Raw genomic sequence first — 24,651 nt, 5'->3', positions numbered from 1 at the left:
TATCAGCAAAAAATAAAAGGAAAAATATAGAAAAAGAAAAAAAGGGGGGGGGGGGGGGGGAGAAAAGAAAAAGAAACAAAAAAGAACCAAAAAGCAAAAATACACCCAACAACAACAACAACAACGGCCTTCATGACACGGTGCTGCATCTCTCAGAGTGAAAGGCCCAAGGAAAGTCATGAATCCACTGCCTGAGAATTAGTTATGGTCATAAATGCTCTAAATTAAAATAGCGACCGAAATGTCCTCTGTTTTAAATCTCCTAATATATGTTATCCGAATTAATTTAATTTAGGGACCCGGTCCATGCAGATTCATGGGCAATGCTGGAGTGGAGTGAAGCACTTCTCGTGTAACAATTCCCCACATTAATATTTATGTAGCATATGCAATCTATTTCTGTTATTTTTATGGTTGTTATTCTATGTCTGCAAAGGTCATTTAAATTATACTGCGGCCGAAAATTTGTTTCATAAATTTTGATATAAATACTAATTACACACTATAGTAATGCCAGCAGGGATCCTTTCATTTATCACATTTATATCACCTTCGCTGCTTTAGTGATGACATAATGGAAAGCAGTGAAAAACTGGGACAGTTTTACCCTAATATCCTAAAGCTAGTCGGAGTTGCAGCAGGTTGACTGAGCGAATAAGGATTCCTACCACCATGCGTGGGATTTAAGAATCTTTAATAAGGTACGAAATGTTACCAAACAGTTCTGTAAACTAAATTTTACATACCAATTCTTCTAGCCATAAATATTGAATATCTTGTAACATGTATAACCGGACCTTTACATGCGGATAAATATGGAAATCAGGATTTATATACATTATGTTCTTGTATTTGCCAAAAGCAACGGACAGATATAGTTTATATCTTTTTTTTTTCCTTTTTTTTTCTTTTTTTTTTTAATATCACTTTACATAAACAAATGTAACAGTTTGACACGCAGATCCAGGCTTTCACTATACGAATTTCTTGACAGGACGTGTAACAACATTTTACTGCACTACTTAGACTGGACTTTGGGACGAAATGTTGCACTTTATACAAAAAAGCACATTAATACCAATAATATTCTGTTAGATCGACGTTTAGACTGTAATAATACAAAGTAATTCACATTTTGGTACACATTTACTAGAACATTCTTGCCATTCAGTACAAATAGTTGGATTTCTACCTCTCCCCTCGGCCCCCCCACCTCCACCCCCCTCTCCGCTCCCCCCCTCCCGCCCCTCCCCCCACATAGATGCAACCACAACTCCACGGCTCCCCGGCTTCGACTGCGATATAACTATGTACAAAATCAAACAGTACGTTCGTATTTTTGTGTGTGTGTGTTTTTTTTTCTCTCTTTTTCTTTTTTTTTTTCCTTTTTGAAGCTAATAATTCTGTATTTACAAGAGGGAGTGGGGGAAGGCCGCTGCCCGAGCAGACATGCAGTTGGAGAGCTCTAATCAGTGGTTTCCAGTACAGCCCTACACGGTTGGCATTTGCCCTGGTAACCTTGTCTTCTTATGCATCCTACTAACCCCTTCGCCTACCAAGCCTTGGAACAGAGCAGAGCTGAACAGTCCAAAAAGTACAAAGAAAAAGAAAAAAAGTAATAATAATTAATTTAAAAAAAAAAAGGCAAGAAAAGGAAGAATAAAAAAGGGGGGAAAATGAGAGAAATAAAAGAGTAAAAAAAAAAAAAAAAGAAAAGAAGAAGAAGAAAAAAAATAAACAACAAAAAAAAGAGTCTTCATTTTACTCAGTCCTGGGTCTACTGGCAGCATTTTGTTTTTGTTTGCCTTTTTATTTTTTTTTTCTGATTTTCTTTTTAATTCTGATTTCAGAGTGTTCATTATTTTTGTAGTCTTTTAAATAGGGTCTGGATTCGCTCGCTTGGGGGCTTATTTTGTTTTGTTTCTGTTTGTGTTTTTTCGCTGTTTTGTTTTAGCGCTTTAAACGTACCATTCGTTAAAATTTGATGTAAGCGTGCTGTGGCTGGACGTGTGGTGGACTGCGGAGGAGGAAGGGGATAAGGAGCTGGCGGTCTGGTTTTCTGTGGATGGAGACACGATGGTTGGAGGGGTGGAGGACTCGTAGCCTGAGCTGGCGGCGGGAGAAGGCTGGGACCCCTGCGAGGACGATTCATGGACCTGCAAGAGAAAACCCGGGCAGAAATAGAGCGCGGCGGCGGCCCCAGGCCCCGGTGGCGGCGGCGTTCCGCGGGGGCGCGCCCAACATCGGCACCCGGCGGCGAGCTGCGGCCCGGTCCCCCCCTGGGGGCTCTCCTCGGGACCGGGCCCTGCGCGTCGGGGCTCCCCCCCCCCCCCTCCCCGGCCGCTCAAACGGCGCTGCCCGGCGCGGCGGGGCGGGGGCGGCCCCGAGCGGGCTCCGGGCCGGGGCTCGGCTTTCCTCTGCGGCCCCTCGCCGCTCTCCTCGCTCCGCCCGCGGGCACCGCTCCCTACGGCCCGGTGGGTGCTGCCCGCGGCCGTCCCCGCAGCCCCTTCCCCCGGCCAGGCCCGAGGCGGAGCCGCAGCGCCCCGCACAGCGGGCGCCCTCCATTTACCTTCATGTGCTTTCTGAGGGAGCTGGGGTGCGTGTAGGACTTGTCACACATTTTGCAGAGATAGGGCTTGTCGGAAGTGTGCACATGCATGTGCTTTTTGCGGTCGCTGCTGTTTGCAAAGCGCCTGTCACAGCCCTCGAATTCACACTTAAATGGTTTTTCACCTATTGCAGAGGGAAGGAGGGGGAAAAAACGGATCGGATTAGGCAGGGCCACCGGATCTCTGCTCGCCCCCACCGCAGCGCCGGACGGGAGCCCGGGGCTCCACCGCAAACACTCACAACTTTCTAAGTTCAGCGGGGCTCAAAGCCCCAATCCTTCCTGCCCTCCTCTATCCCATCCGCACCTCCGACCCGCTCTCGGCTGCCATTTCCAAACGGGGGGAGGGGGAGAGCACCCGAGAACTTTTCTTTTTCCCCTCTCTCTTGTTCTCAGGGGCGAGTTCCAGCTGCAGTCCAGCCCCGGGCGTAGCTCCCGCTCCCTTCTCACGGCGCTCGAAGCGAGAGGCAGAGCTGGCGTGCTGCTATTTCCACCCGATCGCCGCGTCTGCTTGCCGTTTTCATGCCTCGCACTCGTGATATTTTACCCTAGGCCCCCTCCCCTGTATTTCCCCGCAGTACCGAGCGCAGCCCGGCCGGACCGAGGCACACGAGGCGGCCGCAGCCCCACGAGCCCTCCTCGGAGCAGCTCGGCGCGGGGCGGCGCGGGGGGGAGCGCTCCCGGCCCAGCGCAGCGCGGCCGCCTCCCGCAGCGGGGAAAAGTTCTCAGGCCCCCGGCGCCCGCCCTCCTCCGCACAACAATAACACGCGAACGCGCTCGGCTCGGTTGATTTCCAGTCTCTCCACGGAATTAAATATTTACCAGCCCCTGAATCGCACAGCGTAGACGGATGAGCTGCCTGGAATATTTAGCACCGTTTCTCAACGCGCCACACACACAAAACTGCCGAAGAACTATTAATTAAAACCTATAAATTTAGCAGGACGGGTCGCTGTGATTTTTCCTTCCCCTCCTGCCCTCACCATTCCGGCAGCAGACCGCGCCTCTCTCCCCCCTCCGCCTCCCGGGCACCGCTCGCTTTTTGTCGCGGCCGCCGCCGTGCCCGAGCTCGAACCCGCACCGCCGCGCATCTCCGCGGCCCCGGGAGCAGCAAACGGCCCCGAAGCGGCCCGGCCCGACCCGGCCCCGCGAGTCCACGCGCGGACAGAAATGCTACAGAGAAGGTTACCGTACCTGTGTGAGTTCTTTTGTGTATTTTGAGATTCTCTGATCTGGCAAACACTTTGCCACAGCCTGGGAAAGGGCAGGGAAAAGGTTTTTCACCTGTGTGGACTCGGATGTGATTTACGAGTTTGTATTTGGCCTTGAAAGGTTTCCCTTCTCGCGGGCACTCTTCCCAGAAACATATGTGATTGGACTGCTCGGGTCCTCCAACGTGCTCCACGGTGACATGAGTCACCAGCTCGTGCATCGTGCTGAAAGTTTTGTTGCAGGACTTTTTGGGGTTCGCCAACTGCTCGGGCTCAATCCACTTACAGATGAGTTCCTGCTTGATGGGCTGCCGCATGTAGCGGAAGAAGGCCCCCGCCCCGTGGTGCGCTGCCATGTTCATGTTCATGTGGCCGTAGCCGTGCAGCTGGCTCGAGGCGTAGTGCTCGGAGCGGGGGCTGGTGACCTGGCCGTACTGCTCGGCTCGGCCGTACATGTCTCCGGAGAAGCCCAGGCGCATCTGCCCGTTCACCACGTTGGGCGAAGCGTGGCCGGCGGCTTGCTCGTGCAGCCCGGGGAAAAGTATATGTCCCGCGGCATCGCCGTGTCCGTGCGGGCCGCCGAAGCCGCCGGCGGCGGAGGCGAAGAGGCTGTGCTGGGCGCTGGCGGCCGCGGCCTCCCCGAAGCCGCGGTTGCGGAACAGAAAGTCCCGGGTGGAGTTGAACGCGGCGCTGGAGTAGGAGCCGACGTGGGGCGGGTGGTGGTGGTGCCCCAGAGCCGCCGCGTAGCCCGGAGCCTGCGAGGTGAAGGCGGTCTGCCCGGCCGAGGCCAGCTCGTGGCCGCCGGGGTTGAGTTTGAAGGCGCCCATGCCGTCTGCGAAGGGGTTGATCCCCAGCCCCACTTCTCTGTCCGTGACATCGGCCGCGGAGTGGTGGCGAGACGATCCGAACGTAGTGACTCCTATGGCGGGATACTGCGGTCCAGCATCCAGAAGCATCTTCCCAGCGTCGATGCAGCAACCCAAAAAAAAGCACGCGCGCACGCACACAACGCGGAGAGAAGCAGCAGCAGCGGCGGCAGCGGCGAAAACACCCTCTCTGGAAAGTCGGCGACGATCACCACCAAAGCAACCACATCAAAAACACCCCCTTCGGCATCAGAGCGGGGGGGGGGGGGGGAGAAAAAAAAAAGGGGGGGAGGAAAAAAAAAAAATAAAAAAAATAAAAAAACAAGAAAAAAACCCAGAGGCTGGTGGGAAAAGGGGGAAAGAGATCTTCGCAGTCGCAAATAATAGTAATAAAAAAAGGTGCCCCCCAAAAAAATATTCACTGTCTCTCTGCTTTGACTTTTCTGGGAGGCTGAAGTGGGGAGGGGGGGGTCGGGGTGGGCGCAAAAAAAGAAAAGTGCCCGCAAATAACAATAACGGCGAGAGCTCGGCGAGGGCAAAGCAGGAAGAAAAAAAAAACACCAAAACAAAAAAGAAACTTCCTTCAGTGATTTTTTTTGGCTATAGGAATGTCGCGAAGTGGCCGAGAGGTTGTTTCTCTCTCCTCTTCGAGCTTCCCCAACACTCTCCCCTATTATTATTATTATTATTATTATATTTTTTTTTTGGCCTTTTTTTTTTTTTTTTTTTTTTTTTTTTTTTTTCGCTTTGCAAAAAAAGGCGCAAATCATGCACAATATTGTCTTTTGCGGTTTATCTTCCTGGGGAGAAACTTTCACCTCCTCAGCCGGGCGGTGAACGCGAGACTGATAGCGGCAATCATTCCTGCAGATAAATGAATTGAAAGGACGACACCGGCCCCCCCCTTGATGAATGGGAGCCGGGGGCGGGGCGACGTGCGGGCGGACGTGGGCGCCGATTGGCTGCCGGCGGCTCCCCCTTCCTCGCGTAACTCCCCCCGGCCCCGCCAACGAGGGGCGCGCACGGCCGCCGCCCGCCGCTGATTGGCCGCTCCGCCTCATCAATCGCAGGTATTGTGAGCGCCCTGACAGCCCTTTGGACAAACAGGGCTTCCAGGAGTAGCAACTTTTTTTTTTTAATAATAATAAACCCTTATTATTATTATTATTATTTTCCACCACAATATTTCCAACGCATCTTTTTGTGTCTATGTGTGCTAAGGAAAAAAAAAATATATATATATATAATTATTCTTAGGGTTCCTTTCTCCCCCTGTCTCCCTCTCTCTTGCCCCTCTCGCTCCAGCACTCCTATAATGACGGTAATGATGGTTTCGTGGTGATCCCGATTTTTTAAGATCACTGAGCAACTTTTTAGGCTCTGAAAAGAGGAGCCCCGTAGTCACTCGCTGCTTTTGAAGTTGCTGTTTGCCGCCTGGTTAATACCGGAACTCTCCGAGAGTAGGTGCTGGGTGCTCTGGGCTTTATTTGTAGCCAACAGGCGTGATTCTGGGGGGGGGAGCTGCCTCTGCCCTCCACCACTTTTCTGAAATAAATCTTGTTTTCTGCCCCCATCAACACGCAGGTGGGTGAGAACTCTTCGCTTTCTACTTCTCTTGTTGTTCTTTCGCCTCTTTTCTGTTATTTCCTTTCTCCTTTCTCTCTCCCCAACCCCCCTCTTTCCCCCCCCTCCCCCCCTCCCCCTTTTCTCTCGCTCCCTCTTTTTACGGGGTCTCTTTCATTCAGGTAAAAACTGCGAATCTCCCAAGCAGACCATCGTTCCTCTCTCTGCTGCATGAAACTCCTTCATCCTTATTATTATTAGTATTATTATTATTTCCATCTGCCTTTATTTTTGTTTCATTGAAAACCCTCGATAGGAGCAATGTAAATTTTCTGACATCCAAACCTTTTCTAGTTCACAAATCAGTCACCCTTGTCACAGTTATTGAAATTCCTCAACTTGCCACACCAGGACGGTGGAAAAAGCAGGCGGTGCCTTTGTTGCTGACCAGGCTTTTGATCGCCAGGGAAAATTTACTTACCTTCAGATGAGTGAGCAGAAAAAGAAATAACACTCCCTTTGATTTAGTTAGAAAAATGCAGACATTTGGATTCAGTGCAAACATACAACACTTGGTTGTTTTCTAGATGCAACCCTCGATTAACCTGTCTTTCCCCAGCTCAAAGTCTATTGAAAATCTGCGGATAGTTCTTTTTTGTTCTCGCTACAAAGAGCCATTGACTATATATTAAAATGATTGTCGAGAGGTAGAAGTGTGATATTTAAAGCAGAAAGCCTTTGTGGCTTAATCAATTAAGCCAAGCAACATTTGTACAATATTTTAAACGATGCTTCGGCTCTGAAAAAAAAACAGACCTCGCGAAACTTTACAATAGATGCATACGTGTGTGTATATACACTTATGTGCGTGCACATGTGTGTGTACGCGCACAGAAACCCGGCAAATTGTTTATTTACTCGCTCGCCTGCATATTCATTAGCTCTAATTATTTTCTAGTAACGAAAACACAAAAAGCTCGCTAAGACTCGGAATCCTTCAATTTCGCCTTTGTTCAGCCCTTCACTTGGCTTATTCGCAACTAAATCTGAGCCCCTCCAATTCGTGGTGGCAAACAAAGAAACTTTCAACTCCCTGTGCTAATGAAGGGCGCGGGCAGCCACCGCCGCGCAGGTACCGGAGCGGGCGGCAGCGGCACCGCCACCAGCGCTGGGAAGCGCACGGTGCCAGGAGGGGTGGCAATGGCCGTAGCCCAGGGAGGAAACCAACCAACGACCAACCAACAAATAAACTTTGATATGCCTTCAAGGAGCGCTCCGCTGCAGTTTATCTGCAGATGCAGTTTGCCTGCGCTCAGTGCGTGAGGATCGCTTCCAGAGCAGATGTATTATGTAATTTCCCTTGGAGCTTGGGAGGCTTTGCAGCTTTTCGGAATAATGAGGAGCTGAATCTACACGTACGCATTCATTCTGCAAAATCCGCTCGGAGGAATTGCAGTAGCTTAGAGCAACAGGTACACCCGCCCTGCGTGCCTCTGCGGGACGTGATCCTGTGCGGACGTCCCATTAATCTCTGCGTTTGGTTCTAAAATTAACCAGAGAGAGGGACAGAGTTGTCAGCGTAATGGGGAAATCTTCAGGGTGATGGCATCAGGAGAGCCTGAAAGTTGGGCAGCGTGGGGAGAGGATGCCTCCAAGTGCAGGGGGAGCAGTGACCGTGTCAGGTCCGCACAAAGCGCGCAGAAAGGCGGACGGGAGGGTATTTTTAGGAAGCGTATCTAAATATACGGTGTAAGAGTGAATGTAAGGGGAAAAAAAATGTTGTGGGTTGTAGAAGTTATCAAGTGGGATTTGCGGCGCGCTCTCTGCAGGAAACGAAAGCTGCTCCAGTTCAAAGCCACATGCACCAACGTGACATATAAGCCATTAAAATATCATCCTGACGGCTCATTTCTGCTTCATCATACATTCCCTAACTGCTTCCAGAAAGCAAGAAAAGAAGAAATGAAGGATGACCGCCCCGATGGAAGCGCCAAAGAGGTGGTGGGTTCTTACGGGGGGAGGGAGAGGGGGAGTATTGTTTTCTTCTTTCATTCTTTCTTTCTTTTCCCTTCCCCCTTCCCCCCAGTCACACCCCCCCCTCCCCCCTTACGCACCCCCCCCCCTCAATTTTTTGCCAGTTCAGATATGAGGGGAAACCTTCAACAGGTCGAAGGGGTAAGTGCCGGGGAGGAGGGGGTGCCTTGGGTGGCTGCCCCCACAGCCTTCCCCAAGGCTTGGGAGACAGCTCCTTGCCCTCGGGGGTCTCGGCAGGAGGAGGATCGGCCACCCCGGGGGAGAAGGGTAGGATCCCTGCGGGGCCCGGAGGCAGCGCTTCGGCGGCCCCGAACCCACGTGGGGCCGGCTCCCGGCAGCACCTCGGCGTGTGGGGCGGGCGCACGGAAAGAGAAACCCCGGGGTGCCGTCGAGGGGGGTACAGACGCTCACCTCCGGCCCCGCGCCCACTGCCCGGGCCCTGAGGGGCTGGCTGGGAGGCACTCCGCAAAGCGGAGAGGGACGGGGGTCTGCGGACCGGGGCGGGGGGTGGCCCCGAGAGGGACAGTGGCAGCTCGGTGGGGAAGGGCAACAGCGGAGCCGCGGTCGCTTGGGTGGCCTGGGGTTTCGAGCAGAGGGCGAGGGGCGCCGACAATGGTGACACCCTTTGTACGGTGTCCCAAAGATGCGCTCCCCGCCCAGCGCCTCGCCCACCGCCGCGCCCGATGCCGTGGGGCCGCGCCTGGGGAGCCAGCGCTTCGGCACAGCGCGCCCTTCTTTATAGGCGGCTGCAGGAGGGACGGAGCCCGGCCGGCCCCCTCCGCCCCCACCCACATCCCACTCCCCGGGGCAGGGCCGGGGGAGCTGCCAAGGATCTGGGTGCTGCCGCCAACACAGAGCAGCGCCCTCGGGGGGGCGGGACCCCATCCCCGAAGCCGCCCTGGAAAGGGGAGAGGCTCCCACATCGCAGCTGAGGGTGACCTATGACCCGAGCCTGGCTCCGTGTGCCAGCCCTGGGCACCGGGAGCTCCGAGTCCTACGGTTGCTTTGCCAGGCACTGCCTCCAGCCCCGGGCAGCCCGGCCGGGTTCGATCTGTGCCGCTGTCCCTGCTTGGGGAGCCCGACTGCTGTTCTCGGGGCTTTCTCCACCTGGTGTAGAGGAACTTTCTCTCTGCGTCGACTTCTTCCCGGTTTTCCTGCGGGCAAAACAGGGTACCCGGCCGGACTGCCGCAAGCCGGAGCAGTGTCAACGAGCCCGGACGCCGGAGCTCCCGCGGGGGCTGCGGGCAGAGGCATCTCCCGGCCCCGCGCTGTTCCGTGGGCGGCTGCACACCTTGCCCCGTACTTTGGGGAAGAGAGGCCGGATTACACTCGCGGCTGGCCCAAGGAAGCCTCGAGCTCCTCGGCGGCAACGAGGGCCCCTATGGGGTCTGGAACCCCCAGCAGACCCCCAGGACCACGGGACAGGGCCGCCCTGCCCAGACTCTGGGGCATCCCACTCCCCTCTCTGACAGTGGCATCGTGTGATTAGAGAGGCTGCGAGGTCGTCCCTGAGCTTTAGCCAATATTTACTTAGTTCCACAACTGTTTTCCCTTCGGTTCTGTCATCTGGTAACCATTTTAAATATCAAATGCAGCAAATTTGTATTTATTTATTTCTTTTATCCAGTTTCAACAAGTTTCGGAGAACACTTGGGAGCTGAGCACTCCCAGCTTCTCCATCCTACCCCATACGGCACCACTCCTGCAGAACTCCTGCCAGTAGGGCAGTGCTTATTGCTCTGGCTCTATAAACGTGTGAGCGTGAATGGAAATTGACTAGTAAAATAATTCCTGAGGGTTTCCTCTGGTCCTTTTTATTTCGGTAGTAATTTTCATCACAGCAGTGAAAAGGTTGAAGGCATCAAATTATTCGTGATGGAGTGTGCCTGTGATAGGCTGACGAAGTTTCATAATTAATATCATCAATTATTTGTGTTCGTATAGATTTTTATTTCCCAGCCCTGGAGTCTCAATAATAATAATAGCAACAGAAATAGTAATAATAATCTCCTTCGGGGCCAAAATAAATAAATAAATAAATAAATATTCTCCTCTGCTTTTCTGTATTGTAAAACACTTGAGAATTTCAAAGGTAACCGTAAGAATTCGGCCTCGGACATTGTATCAAAGCCCAGATCTGCACTCAGGGCTACTGCTGCCGCTCAAAGAGATGCACGAAGTTCTGCCTGCAGCAGTGACAGTGCTGTGCCTCGCAGAGTGCAAAGAGCAAGCTGAAAATTATAGGCAGGGAGAAGTGCCAGGGTGTTACAATGCTAATCCTTGCTGAGACAACAACTTGCGTTGGAGGCTCGCGGAGAGCCCGAAATTTAATTTCGGGAAGGAAGGATCTGTAAACAATACAGTCGAGTTGATAGAAACCCGCCTCACAACAGTCTGCCAGAAGGTGAATGTCAGATCAAAGGAGAAGTTGAAAAGATGCCCTTTCATAATTTTTTCCCCCTTCATCAGCCATGGAAACTTCATGACTCCATAAAACATGTGATGCTTTGCTGGGGAGACAGCCTCCAGTTTCCCCTAGAAGAAAGCTCCTCTCGCCCACCCCTCGCTGTTAACTCTTGGGGTTTGTTTCTCTCGGCGGTTTTTTCTTTCCTTCTTTTTGCCTCCACGGTGCCCGAGTCACACGTAGCCATACTTATTTCATATCACACACAAACGGTTACGTTCTTAACTTTCCACCCCTCTTCCCCAACAGGAACCAAGTCAGGAAATGAGGCACAAGACTCCCCTTGTCATGAGGAAAAGAAAACGACTTTACAGAAACATCCTGGAAAAGTCAAGTAAGTTGAAATATGTCTATTTTTTCAGTTCAAAGGAGACAATATTTTTTTCAGCTTAGTGTTTAACGTTCTTGCATAAACACAAATCAGCGACACAACGCCCCACCAGCAGCTGCCTAATCCCGCTGAATGCCTATTCATTTGGAGGTTCTAGAATTAATATTTGACGACTCTCTCATTGAAACAACAACCCCTGACCCCATGTGATTGCACTGTCACATTATTCTATGACATATTCATCTTGAATTCATTTACGGACGATTTGATTGGAATGAGGTTTGACATGTATTGGATCCTATTAAAGAAGAAGACTTTGATCTTGTTGATGGGGTTTACATGATATGTATCATCTTTACCAGGGCTACTAGGCTTCTACCATGTGGTGTCTAAGTAGTTAGTGACTGACAGCTTATCTGACAGGAATACCTTAATCTTGAGGTGCTGAATGAAATATTCTATTTAAAATAAGCATATGATTTGCTTGTCCTAGGGTAGCTCTAGGTCACAAAAAGTGAGAGACAAACCTAGGCACAAGTCCTTGCTCTTCTGATGGCTGAATTCCCTGAAATAAAGAAGTCCCCGTGTGTGGGAACGGGGCGAGGAAGTAGAAACAAAGGGAGTGTGCGATCCCGAGCAGCTCGGTGCCCCTCTCTGAGAGGAAATGCCGGGGGTATCGGCAGGCTCTCCCGAGCCATTCCTCCCGAGCAGCTATGCCTTCTCCTGGCTCAGCCATTACCCGCACGCCCTCCTGGCCCACTGCGAAGCTGATGGCTGTGGGATCGCACAGGAACTCAACTCAGTCATCTCTGTTTCTCTTCATTATTTTTTTCTTCCTCTGAGTAAATATTAGGATTTTCAGATTAATCCTTTCCTCCAGTCCAGGCGTTGAAGCCTACAAGGTAACTCCTGGAAGCTGCTGTGTGGGGACTTCAGGGCATCCCCTCATCGCCCAGATCAGTGGGGTTCTGGCCGTCTCATCGGGCAGGGAACGGTGCTCAGGGGCGGGAGGGCACAGTCGAGGGGCCGGAGGTCAGAGCCCGGGGCAAGACCTCTCCTTGCACTGAGCACAGCTCTAAGGGAGAGCAGCATTTGGCCCCAATTCAAAGAGCACAGCACGAGCAGTCCCGGTTTCCTGGGGCTTTGCCTATCGCCTTCACAGGAAGGTAGCAATAGGGAGAAGTGTCTTGCTACGTGGGGAGATTCACAGCAAAGCCGTGGTAGCCGTGTTAACCACTCTGCGCAGCCAGGATGGGCCCATCCCCAGGGCTGTGCCGTGTAGGGCTGGTCCCGCAGGACGCGGTGCGGGCAGTGCCGGGGGCTTCATGTTGCAGCCACCCTCCAGTAGACAGGGGACGTAGGGCCAGGGACAGCCATAGCCCTGGGGCCAAGGAAAGGAGAAAGGTGCCCCGGAGTCATCTTAGAGGAAAAGAATAAGACAAAAAAAACCTGGTGCGTCACCCACAGTCTCTCAGCTCTCCGGAGGAGATCTCCAGCACAGGCAGGCTTGAGGACAGCTGCTAGGAAAGTTGTATCGAGCACAAAGCTGTCGGGAGCACATGTTGATTGCCCCTGGATCTGTAACCAAGGGAGCACCAAGGTTTCTCTGCATTTCATTCTATCCTAAGGTCTACCCTATAGATCTCATTGTTCTAGCACTGGACCTACCCTGACGCCTGGCTCACTTTGAAATGAATGTTTCTGTTTTGCTGCTTGAGCATTGCTGCCTTCTGCCTGGAAGTGCTCAGGTTCATCCAGCTCAGCAGTCCCGGGGGGGATCCAGAAGGGGATACCCATACCGTAGCCAGGTGGGTGGAAAGGAAATAATAACAATAATAATAAAATCTTGGCCATGCACAGGCTGATGTTGACACAGTTGAGCATTTGCCGAGCTCATCTGGTCACACGGCTCGCAGAGCTGCCAAGAGCAGGAAACCTCTCTCACCCCTAGAGCGGCAGCCAAAGGGCCTCCTAACGGTGCTCGGGATTCCAAGCATCCCGCGAGCAGAGCCGAGCTCCTGCACCGCTATTCTCCCCTCCCTCCCCCCCCCCCCCCCCGCGCTGCCCTACCCTGCCGGCACCGGGAACCCCCGGGACACGGGGGTCGGGGCTCATTCACTGTTGGGAGCGGGAACGGGAGCGGGGTGCGAGCCGAGAGCCATCGGTGTCCAAACAGAAAGCACTGCAGTATCCGAAGTGAGCTCAGGGCAAATCCGGTTAGAACATCTTTAATAGATAAACTGTTCCAGATGTATTCTCTCCTGACCGAAAAGTGTCAGAACTGGTGGATAACAAGTATGTAGAGGTGGAGGGTTTTCGGGAGGTTAGGGAAAGCAGCTTTGTTTGGAATTCACACTCTCAGTCCATTTGTAAGTAACAGATTCGTACTTCCTAACGTCTGTCTCTCTGAGCACTCCTATTGAGATGCTCATGAATAGGACCGCCAAAGCCATTCCCTAGAGCCAGTAGTCGGAAGTTAAGATACTATGAGGATGGCGTGTAAAATGTCATGTAAAATGCCTGTGTAAACATGCTCTGACTGCTTCATTTGCCACTTTTCATCATATCCCCACTCGGAAAGACGTACGAGGATGTACCTACAGCCGGTGACCATAATATCACCTTTGTGTTATGGGGCAAATAGAGCGAGAGCCAAAGCTGCAGCCAGACGACGTGCTAGGCTATCAGGAACGTGTCCTATGTGACTCTGGGTGTCTCATGTTTTCATCCCATCGTTTCCACTCATTGACTCGTAGCTTCTGTTCTGAGAGCAGCTGGTTTTGACCGTGCGGAACATTTTCATATTTTGCCACTTACTTTAAAGCCATTTATTTTAAAAAACTTGTGTGGAAGCGTGGAAACCTGTGATGGGAGCTTCATCTGTCATGACAGAGAGCATCCATGGGGAAGTGACAGCGAGGCAGGTACCGAGCTGCAGGAGCCGGGCTTAGGGAACTAATTGCTGTTTTCCCTTGTTCATTGGCAGAGTCCTGTTTCTGGTAGGACCCCAGATCTGGTGCTGCTGTAGGCAGCTACTTACAGTTGTGTTTCTTGTTCTCAAAGCACTCACTGCCTTTCTTTTGCCTTTCCCCATGCTCCGTGGACTTTGTTAAGTTCACAGTCCCCTTTTTACATTGAAGTGGGAGATTCCTTCTGCACCCCGAGCTTATCTAAACCTGTCAGGCCTTAATGCACGGAGCCTAACTCTTAGCTTTAACTTTCAGCCCGCACCCCTCGGGTCATGCTCTCCCCTCCAGGTGAGAAGCACACAACAGAGGCGTTAGAGTTGTGTTGCAGTGCTTCTCGTTAAATCGTGGATGAGGATTTACTTGAGTGTCAGAGAGAGACGGGAAGGGAGAGACTCCCTCTTCTGGGTTAAGCACTCAGCCCAAACACCACGATTTCTCGCATTGCCCGGCAGCCAACAACCAGACAACGCCAAAACTTGCCCAAGGCGGAAAACGGGACCGTTTCGAGAGCCCTTTGTGCGGCTGAGAGCCGCAGTACGAACCCGAGCACGGGAACGCGGCGCAACCCCACGGGGCGGCCAGCGGGGCTGAGCGCGGAGCCGGCCAAGAAAGCGCCGGAGCCCCAAACAAAGGAGGAGGCCGCGTGGAGCGGACGGGGCTTTCCCACCGGGGCTCCCCCTGCCCGTCGGGGCTTTGTTCACCCCGCACCGGAGGCCGGGCCCGGCGGCGGGACTGGGGGCACGCTCCCGCCACGGCCCCGGCCCCCGGCAGGGCTGCGGGAGGGCTGCGGGCCGGGGGCAGCCGGCGGCGGCGCATGCGCAGTACTCAGCTCCCCGCAGCCCCCCGCCCGCGCCGAGCGATAACCCTCGGTTCGGCGGCGGGACCTGTCAGCGGTGACGCCACGGCGGCGGCGGCCAATGGGGGAACGCGGCGATTGTTTGGCCGCGGGGCCGTGCGCGGCAGCCCGGAGGCGGCGCGGTCCCGTCCCGCGGCCGCGCGGAGAGGGTCTGCGGGGGCCCGCGGAGGCCGGGCCGTGCGGGGACCTCCCCGGCCGAAGCCGCCGCCAAAAGCGAGCCACCCCCGCGCAGCCCACCCGCTGGCACCGTGCGCCCCACCGGCGGAGCAGCGGGACGGGAAACTTTGGGGGGGGGAGAAAGAAAGAAAAAAAAAAACCAAAAGTTTTCCCTCCCTCCCCCAATCCCGTTTTTTCTTTGCTTTTTATTTATTTCCACCCCCCCGTCTCTCTCTCCCCTCCGCCATCAGATGGCTTTTTAGCGTTAACAGCTAAAGAGCGTGGGTGCTCCGGGGATCCCAGTGATGGACCCCGCTGCTCTCTGCGGGCGGAACGCTGCGCTGAGATTCGTTGACCCCGGGGGAGCTCTACGTCCCCATCTCCGTCACCCCCCGCAGCCCGTGCCACGCTGCCCGGGCCTCGCCGCGCACCCCCCCGCCGCCGGGTCCCGCCTCGGGCCGCACCAACACATGGGGCACCGCCACCATCCTCATCTTCCTCCTCAGCATCACCTCGCGGCCCTAAAGCTCGGCCCTGCCCCTCAGCCCCACCGCCTGCGCCCGCAGGGCCCGGCCCAGCCGCTCTCCGGTCACACAGAGGCGTTCGGCCCGGCGGCGGCCCCCTGCCCCGTGTCCCACACAGCTGCTGTCAGGGACCCGGCCATGCCCGGGCTGAGCGAGCAGCACCCCGCTGCCCGATCTCACCAAGGACTGTTTGTCTCGACAACAGGTAGCTGCCCCGGACACCGCGGGCACCACCGCCCCTCGGAAGCCGGGAATCCCGCGCTGTTCGCTGGACTCCATGAGCAGCCGCCCCATGCAGCTCCAGGTGGCCATCTAAACGGACAGATAAGGCTGGGGTTACCTGGAGAAATGTACGCCAAGGCTGAACATTTCACTCCAGTGCCAGCCTCCAGGACAGAGCCTTTTGCTGCTTCTTCGCTTCATAGCTACGGTGGCATGAACCTGAACGTGAACCTGGCTCCGCACCACGGCCCGGGGGCCTTCTTCCGCTACATGCGGCAGCCCATCAAACAGGAACTCATCTGTAAGTGGATTGAGTTGGAGCAGACTCCCAAAAAATTATGCTCGAAAACTTTCAGCACGATGCACGAGCTGGTGACTCATGTCACCGTGGAGCACGTTGGAGGACCCGAGCAGTCCAATCACATATGTTTCTGGGAAGAGTGCCCGCGAGAAGGGAAACCTTTCAAGGCCAAATACAAACTCGTAAATCACATCCGAGTCCACACAGGTGAAAAACCTTTTCCCTGTCCTTTCCCAGGCTGTGGCAAAGTGTTTGCCAGATCAGAGAATCTCAAAATACACAAAAGAACTCACACAGGTCAGTATGGAAAGCTCTATTTACTCTCTCTGTATTATTCAGCGTACTGTTTTGCTTTATTTTCTTTTGAACGTGTCCTTTGCGTTGTTGTTGAATGCACGCCAAGTCCTTCTGGAAAATAAATTCTCGAATTTGTTTGCTTCTGTGCCGCTTGGAGGGAGGGGGAGAAAGATGGAGGGGGGGGGGGAAAGGTGAGCGAGAACAAATCTCAGGATTCTCATCCATGTTTTTCTTCTGGTTTTGTGGCTGTGAGGTTTGTGCGGGGAGAGCGGTGACCATACCGAGTGGTAGAGCTGTTGCTGCTGCTTCACACGGGCGTGGATTTCTTTCTTTCATTCCTTTTTTTTTCCTGTTGGCAGTTTAATGTAGTTGTGTGGCGGGGGGGTTGGGGGGAGAGAGAGAGAGAAATGAAATCATTGTGCAAGCTCCCAAATTAAAAGTGAACAATAGGACTTACAACTTGTCTAGTCAGTTTTGAGTGATGTCGCTGAGATGCTGCTGGTCGAACGTTGTGAGAATAACACAGCTGCGACCTTTTCGTTCAACAGTTTTGTTTTGGGCAGAAGGAGTTTCCAATGTTTGATCTGAATAACACTGACATATTTAATGAGTATTGCCATCCACGGACTCCGTGCGCTCGCAGATACGGGGAGCTGCAAGTTCTGAATCTCGGGAGGGAAAAAAAGGAGAAGAACCCCCGGTATTGTTTCGGCCTGTACGGTTTGAGATGTCATTTGCAGATCTGTGAAGCGAAATTGGGACGTGTCGGGAGCGTCTGTTGGTTCTGGCTAACAGAAATAAAGTCACTCGGTGGACGATCTTGCAAAACTGTCTTTGAACTCTTCCGGCCAGGAAAGCATTTATAATTAATGAAATGACACGTAGAAAGTTTTCACACTTGCAGGAGCAGCTTGTGAAGTTGTATTAATTAGTTTAGCAGCCGGTGTTTGTAGTCTGTAGCGTTGGGTTGGTGGGTGTTTGTTTTTTTTTTTTTCCCCCTTTTTGTCTTTTTCTTTCTCCTCTTTTTTTAATTTTATTTATTATTATTATTATTATTATTTCTCCTAGGGACGATTAGAAATAAGCCCTTTTTGGAACATATAATCTGTTCCAGTGTCGGGTTTTCCACCCCCACCCCCTCCTGTACTGCCTTATGCACTGCGAGGGAAACTCCATAATCCTATTGTAAGATCTGCTTACAGCCAAACGATTTTTTTCACCCTCCAGTTCCTAAAAGTCCCCTTCCCCCCACGCTCGCTGCGGCCCGACCTTCGAGGAGCCGCGTTTTTACGATACAACCCGACGTGCTGTAATATGCATGACATCTATCCTAATTTCGTATCGTATCGCCTAAGCATAGCGCGGAGGTTTTACAGCGAGCATCACTCGTCACCTAATTATTTTTCCATCGCTCTGTGAGTAGCTCATCTGGGCGGGGGTGGGGGTGGGTGGCAAAGCTGAGCTGGGTTCCTCTCTCTTCGTTCTCGGCCCCTTTGCGAGAAGAAAGGAGCGGCCCCGGGTCACGCAGCTTGCAGCCGGATCGGAACAGGTACAGCCTTCGCCCGGCGGAGCTCATCCCCTAATGACGGCGTTTTTCTTAAGTAAACAAACTTTTACTGCTCTTTAACGGCCTCACTGTTTGAAGTCTCTGAAGCAGAAAATGGTTAAATTCTTGGGGAAAGTGACCTACATCGGCGAGGCAGGTTCAGGGCAGAGCCGCGATCGGAGCCGTGCGTTTATTAAACATAATTCCGCGCGTCTGTACTTTTCACTTTAACGTTCCCGGTGATTAATTGCTGTATTGTGAAAACTCCTGCGGGGCCTTTATGGTTCCACCGTTTCTATTAAACACCCAGAAGTTGTCAAAAGCGAAATGTTTCTGAAACCCTAATAGAACTCGCTACAAATTATTCATGAAGACAGTTCTAGATTCAACAGGAAAATTATTGCCTCCTCAAATATTAATGACCGCCGCTGTCTCCGGGGCCGGGGAGGGCTCTCTACCGGGGCTCTGCTCCCCAGGCCTGAGGTTCCCGTGAGCCCGAGGTAGGGGAGGTGCGGGGGGCCGGGCCGGCTCCCGGCGCTGCCTCCCGGGGCCCTCTGCGGGCGCTGCCCGCCACCCCCGCTCCCCGCCCGCAGCCCGAGGCCGCCGCCTCCGGCCCCCCGCCCCCCGGAGAAGTTGGTAAATACCTTAATCCACTCCCGGAGACGGGGGATTATGCCACAATTTCCGAGCAGAGAACGGTTTTGCGCAGCTACAAGTGGGGGGGTAACATGGCGGGTTGGGTCCTGCGCTTCTCCGTCGCCCGGAGAACTCTCTGAGCGTCCGCATCGCAGCACTTCTGTGCCCGGGCCGCCCTGGGAGGACCGCACCGTGTCCTGTCCCCTGCGGGTGGGGTCCCCACGTAAGAAAACCCGCTCTCGGGAAAGGAATACAGCTCGGCTGGCTCCTCTTTACCGAGGCGTTCTTAGAATGCAACCCGGGCGACTGCGGAAGCGCTGCCCTCTCCCCGCTGCTCTCTGACTGCACGAGGGCTGTTCGGCGCCTCTCTCACGGGGTTAAGCGAAGTTTAACGTTTTTCAACTCTGGAGGAAGCAGAACGCGCCGCAGCCGCCTTTACCTGATTGTAACTCACGTTGCACAACCGGAGCGCTTATGAGGATGGCTTTCCCTGGGGCCTCCTAACTTACTGCTTGCTTGTACTACACTAATATCCTTGATTTGTTGTCTCAACGTAGATGCTGAAGGTCAAATTGTTGCCTTACGTGAAGCTGTAATTAGATTATATGCGTGCGTGCATATGCACCGCTGTATACCGGCAGCATTTGCTTACGGACCCGCATCAATTTCTCCGAGACCTTATTTCTAACCTCTCCCCCTTCTCCCCTATGCCAGGTGTTTACCAATCCTCTGTGCAAATGTTAAGCTGAGACCGTCAGTGGGTATTCCGGCGGAAGGGACACGCTCGAAGCGCGGAGCCGTGAGCCTTTTCCCACCCACCTTGCATAAAGTGCATTCATGTGAAATATTTGGAATGCTTTCCTTTATGTGCCCGTGCTCACAGCCAGCGCGAGGTGGGCTGCGCCCCTCCGAAATTCGATCGTGACGATCCGCCATGGGATAAAAACAGCCAACAAATTAAAAACCCGAAGCCCGGAGCTTTTACAAATGTTCCGGGTCCCTTCCGCCACACACACGCCATGATGGGAGCGCAGGGTCTTTGTTTGTACTTGACGATTAGGGTTCGGCTGCACACCTCGTGGTGTCCCTTGCACCCCGATACTTTCTTGCTTAAGGGGATGAGGTTTTTTTTTCACACCCGGCTGCTGCAGGACCTGAGCGTTCCTTGCCAAGCTCGGTTTGCAGCGTGCCATTGTCAGTGACAATAACGCAGTCGTCATTTCAGCCCCAAGTCTCCGTGGCACGTTTCCTGGAAAGCTGCCTCTATTTCTTGTACCGTGCCCGGTCCGCATCATCCCAACTTACGCGTGACTTTGGCAACACAATTATATTTCTATTCTGCTTAACGTCACTTATCGTATTACCAGACAAATTAATCCCGACTGCGATTCCTTCCATGACCGAGCAGGTTCAAATGAAAAGAGAATGCTATCCCAGACAGAGCCGTGCCCCGGCCTACTCTTTCTCCTGCCGAATCCCTCTCGTTTCGCCCACACCATCGATGTCTTTTAGAAAGATGCTGTGCTTTGCCCTACTGTGTCAGCAACTGGGGAGCGGGGAGGGGAGGGGGGGCGCGGATCTTCCGCAGGATCTTAATCAGTGCGAGAAAGGAGTGCATGGGATGTGATCTGGAGAGGTGACGAATAATATTTCCACGTGCACCTTCGGGAGTGTGAGAAATGTATTTAACGTAAAAACGCATTCAGAGATAAATCACTGCCCGCTCATTCTGCAGGACACCGGGGTCCGCAGGGACAGCGCACATTGTTTACCCAGAACGAGCACTTGGCCTCGAAGTTTTCCTGATCTGGGGGCTTTGTCTTGTGCACAAAACCCCACGTTGACACCGAGGGCAGGGGCGGGAAGAGTGGCCCCGGGCCGGCCGGGCGGAGAGCTCCCGCTGCGGGGCCGGGTGGGCAAGAGGGGATCGCGGCGGGGAAGGGCCGGGGCTGGCGGGGCCCGAGTGGAGCGGCCCCAGGGGAGCTGTGCAGGGCCGAAGAGGGGGAAAGTGGGGTCGGGGTGGGGGGGGCTGCCCGGAGGCCCCGGTACTAACGGCTCTGCTCTCCCTTTGCCACCCGCAGGGGAGAAGCCGTTCAAATGTGAATTCGAGGGCTGCGACAGACGCTTCGCCAACAGCAGCGACAGGAAGAAGCACTCGCACGTCCACACCAGCGACAAGCCCTACAACTGCAAAGTGAGAGGCTGCGACAAGTCCTACACCCACCCCAGCTCCCTGAGAAAACACATGAAAGTTCACTGCAAATCCCCTCCTCCCAGCTCTGGCTACGAGTCCTCCACGCCCTCCTTGGTGTCCCCCTCCTCGGACTCCGGCCGGGACCCCCCCGCCTCGTGTTCCCACGCCGAGCCCTCCGCGCCCGCGCCGCCCGCCGCCAACCTGAGCGAATGGTACGTGTGTCAGGGCCGCCCCGCGCCCCCCGCAGCCCCGCCGCCCCCGCGCCCCGCCGCCCATCCCCGGCCCCGCTGCTAGGGAGAGCGGCGGGCGACGGGAGCTGGAGCGCGGCTGCGGGAGCGGGAGAGGAGGGGACAGGCCTTGGCCTCGGCCCCGGGGAGGCAGAGCCGCGCTGCCGGACCCCGGGCCAAGCTGCCTCCTTCCTCCGTGCGCACAGCCGGCTGATCGCCTCTCTCCTGCCTGGCCAAAGCGCACTGAGTTGCTGCAGCTGCTTCCTTTTTCCTTTCCTTTTTCCGCTCCTTTTCCCTTTTCCTTTATCCCTTTTCCTTCCCTTCCCTTTCCTGCTTCCCACCCACAGTGGTTTCATGCAGATTCGCAGCTGTACAGGTTTTCTCTTGTCAACAGTGTCTCGTGCTGAAGTGTTCTGTTCGTTCACTACTTTCTGTGAGAGTGTTGTTTTGTTTTGTTTTTTAAAGGAAAAAAATACACAATTCTTTGTTACCGAATTGTACAGAATTAATCCATTAAATTCTTTCGTTAATTAACTCTCTCGATGGACGTTTCTGTAAAGAATCTCCCACCGTTCCCTGCAGCAGTACGTAACAATACATGCAGCTATCTATTTCCCCCAGTGGCTAACACAGGCGGCCCAGGAGGTGTGGGGATGCACTTTCCTTCGGCTCTGACTCCCCCAAATCCCCCCCCACTCCACTCCAGGTGCGGTCTCTGTCTGAAGAGGGGGAGCTGGGGGGGCTGAGGGTAGAGCCGCCAATGACGTCACGCAGCGGGTGGGGGCCTGATGCCCCCCAGCTGAACGGGGCCGGGGCCATTGCTGCACGGTTGTGCCCTGCGGAGCGCTCCCGGTGCCGGTGCTTGCACAGCGCGGCTGGGGCATGCCCCGGAGCTTCAAGCTAGACCCTACACAGACATACACGGCTTACTCCTCTAGGCGAAATAAAGAAGGAAGGAGGGGGAAAATACAACAACAAAACAAACAAACAAACAAACAAAAAAACAGAAAAAAAAAAAACCCAAACAGAAAACACACACACACACACAAATCCAAAACAAGTACACAAAAGCCTCCAGTGGGGTAGCTTGAAACTGCCGAATGGTACCGTTTTAATTACTTTAATGATGTTTAAGAATAGCAGATAGTATAGGCAAATAAATAGCACGGGCTGCTGGAAGGGGTTCCCACGGCTCGCTGGGTGCTGAGGGGCGGCTTTGAGCTCTTCCCCCGTGCCCTGCACACCCCCTCCGCCCAGGTGGCTGCGGCCGTGTCCGGAGAACACACACGCACGTACACACGTGTGTGTTTATTGATGTCAAGATAAAAGAGAGAGGAAAACAGATAGCCAGTCAGTGGCAAACCCAGCTCCTCCTGCTGCAGCCGAATGTTGTTCCCAAGGCACCAAGTCCCCGCTTCACCAGCACGAACCCGACAAATCTGGGGGTTTGTGAGCCTCTCTCCTCGCCGTGTGTCAGGGCGAGAGTGCCCCGTTGGGTCAGGGGAAATGGGTGCGCAGCCCATGCTGGGCACTGCTCCCTTCTACCACGCAGCCCCAAACTCACACTGCAGAATCGGAGCCGGCTGCGGGCAGAGGGCTGTGTCCATCCTGTCCCCAGCTCTGTTTAGTTCTTTATTTCTCTATTTCCAGAAGTGTTTGGATGTGCAGGCTAATCACCTTTAATTTTTCATTTGCTTGTTACAGATGTCTGCCCCGTTGCTCTCAAGGTAATCTAGACAGACGCAGCTGAAAGCCTGAATCTTATGCCTTAGACATCAAAGAAAGCTCGCACAAAGAAGTATTTCTTCACAACGGTGAATCTTCATGGTAAGTTAGGATTTCTATGGCAATAGGCAAGTCATACTTAAATAGTGAAAGGCGAAGTCTGGAGCCCGTCCAGTCTTTTCATTAAGGACATAATATTTACGTCTAACGGGCCCTTTTTCTTGTGTATACAAGTATATATTTTTGTTTGACGCCAACTAAATCATTTTCATTTAATTTCCGGTAAACAAAACCCACGCGAACAGGGCACTTGTTCCAGATCATAATAAAAATGGATAAGAATGTCGGGAAGAAAAGGCCCGCCTGAACCGCCGCCTCGGCTCACTTTTGTTTCTGCTTTCTGCCGGGATCAGAGAATGCGTTTGGGATTTGAGGGCGAGTTTCTAAAGGCAAGGAAATGGTTTTTAAGGGGGAAAAGAAAAGGAGAAAGGTCTAATCAAGCTCGGGTTGTTCAAAGGGCCTGATTTTGGGGTTGAAAGTGTGAGTTTTATGGTGCATCAGCATGCCACGTTAGGATCGCTATGGTAATGAGGAGAGCAATAGCAAGCGGCCTTCAAAGGAGGCACACTCCATTTGAGACAGTCTATTAAGATACATTTGCACTGACCTTTGGTTTCATGCTAGCTTAATACACTCAATCTGCCCCTCGCTACGGACATGCTTCTTCCACCCAAGGCCCTTCTGCCGGGCTGGGCTCTGCCGGGCTTCACCCTCGCCCCGAGCGGGCTCCGCTCCCCTCATCCCCCAAAAGGGGCAGCTCTGTGCTCCGCTAGCGTTCCCCTCACCCCCAGCCCCTGGGTAGGACGGGGAAGAACCCCTCTGGCGACCGCCCCACTGAGGGGCTGAGCCGGGGATGTCACCGCGACCCGCGGCTCCGCTCAGGGCTCGGCCCGAGGGACCCCCCCGCAGCCCCCGGGGGCGGGGAACTTGACACCCGCATGGCCGGGGCCATGGGCGCTGGGCCATGGGCCCGGGAAAGTTAGAAGTCCATGTTCCAGTAATTGTCTTGTTGTTTATTTTATCCAAGTACCCTGGTGAATAGGGGAAAAATAAACACGGTGAAAAAAAATTCAAACAGTTGAGTCGTCTTTAGTGCCAGCCCTTGTGGTTGAATAAAAAGGATGGTCCAATTTCTATTGAGCTGAGAAATCTTTGAAGTGGGAGTTATTATCTGAGAAATTCCTGCTCGTCGTCCTAACAACGCTGATGAAACGTAAAAGGTTCTTTGTCAGCGATTTGTTCTCCTCTCTGTCAAACTCACCCTGCCCGTTAGCTTTAAACCGTTTCTAAAGAGATAAAATCAAACTTTTAAAGATAACTTTGGGGGCCCAGAGGGTGCGGAAAATACCAAACTACCGAATCCTGTGTATAGACATACATCTGGATCTACGTGGCTGCGTCTGTGTGAAACTGCCTGCGTACAGATGTCCATAGATGTCTGTATGACCTTACTGCTCGAAAGTTGAAATGATGTCCACTTTGGCATTTTATCCTCTGAACTTTTCCGTCTAATAAATTATTCCTCCACATATGCTGCGCAGAATGCAGCTCCTGAGAGAAGGCAGAAACGTTGGGTCTCGTTGCCACCAGTATGTGACCAAGAAACGTGTTCTTTCACTAGAATGAAAGCAACAGCAAAGACATCAGAGTAAAAGTCTTTGATCATTTGAACAGTCCGAATACCTATTAAGCGTGTATATACTGCAATGTATCGAAGTGGTTAACGCATTCAAAGCGATGGCTTCCATATGCTCCCATGTTTTATTGTCCGTAAGTGTAAAGATAGCCCAACCGCATCCCTTTTGTATCTTCATTTGATAAACATCACCGTGTGTACCGATTCCCCGATCAAGATTTATTT

General features: G+C 53.3%; 2 protein-coding genes across 5 annotated transcripts; one reads left to right on the top strand and one right to left on the bottom strand.

The window, feature by feature from the left end:
• Window positions 1–886: 886 nt before the first annotated feature.
• LOC140256146 (zinc finger protein ZIC 1) lies at window positions 887–4,903 on the bottom strand. Its single transcript, XM_072344452.1, has 3 exons — window positions 3,803–4,903; window positions 2,570–2,733; window positions 887–2,156 (listed from the first exon to the last, which is right to left on the bottom strand). The coding sequence occupies exons 1-3, from the start codon at window positions 4,773–4,775 to the stop codon at window positions 1,959–1,961; spliced, it is 1,335 nt and encodes a 444-aa protein (XP_072200553.1). The 5' UTR covers window positions 4,776–4,903; the 3' UTR covers window positions 887–1,958.
• A 2,900-nt stretch (window positions 4,904–7,803) lies between these two features.
• Window positions 7,804–23,203, top strand: ZIC4 (Zic family member 4). 4 transcript variants are annotated; one of them, XM_072344450.1, is made up of 6 exons: window positions 7,804–8,249; window positions 10,996–11,080; window positions 15,788–16,402; window positions 20,666–20,778; window positions 20,862–20,990; window positions 22,710–23,203. In XM_072344450.1, exons 1-6 carry the CDS (start codon window positions 8,025–8,027, stop codon window positions 22,734–22,736), a joined length of 1,194 nt encoding a protein of 397 aa, XP_072200551.1. In that variant the 5' UTR covers window positions 7,804–8,024; the 3' UTR covers window positions 22,737–23,203. The 4 variants fall into 4 exon arrangements, with proteins under 4 accessions (XP_072200551.1, XP_072200550.1, XP_072200552.1 ...); XM_072344449.1 differs by lacking the exon at window positions 22,710–23,203 and having other exon boundaries at window positions 20,666–21,201; XM_072344448.1 differs by lacking the exons at window positions 7,804–8,249; window positions 10,996–11,080 and having other exon boundaries at window positions 15,364–16,402; window positions 20,666–20,990.
• Window positions 23,204–24,651: the final 1,448 nt, after the last annotated feature.

This window comes from Excalfactoria chinensis, chromosome 9 (genome assembly GCF_039878825.1).
Source record: "Excalfactoria chinensis isolate bCotChi1 chromosome 9, bCotChi1.hap2, whole genome shotgun sequence".
NCBI classification, from domain to species: Eukaryota; Metazoa; Chordata; class Aves; order Galliformes; family Phasianidae; genus Excalfactoria; species Excalfactoria chinensis.
The sequence above is the reverse complement of the archived record's forward strand: the minus strand, read 5'-3'. Positions and strand labels throughout refer to the sequence as shown.

What these genes read in the sequence shown, in the direction of transcription:
- ZIC4 (XM_072344451.1), top strand. Translation starts at nt 15,364, where the DNA reads ATGGACCCCGCTGCTCTCTGCGGGCGGAACGCTGCGCTGAGATTCGTT. An exon ending in ACACAAAAGAACTCACACAG is followed by an intron (nt 16,403 to 20,665) that starts GTCAGTATGGAA and finishes TGCCACCCGCAG; the next exon opens with GGGAGAAGCCGTTCAAATGT.
- LOC140256146 (XM_072344452.1), bottom strand. Translation starts at nt 4,775, where the DNA reads ATGCTTCTGGATGCTGGACCGCAGTATCCCGCCATAGGAGTCACTACG. An exon ending in ACACAAAAGAACTCACACAG is followed by an intron (nt 2,734 to 3,802) that starts GTACGGTAACCT and finishes CCTCTGCAATAG; the next exon opens with GTGAAAAACCATTTAAGTGT. An exon ending in CCCTCAGAAAGCACATGAAG is followed by an intron (nt 2,157 to 2,569) that starts GTAAATGGAGGG and finishes TTTCTCTTGCAG; the next exon opens with GTCCATGAATCGTCCTCGCA.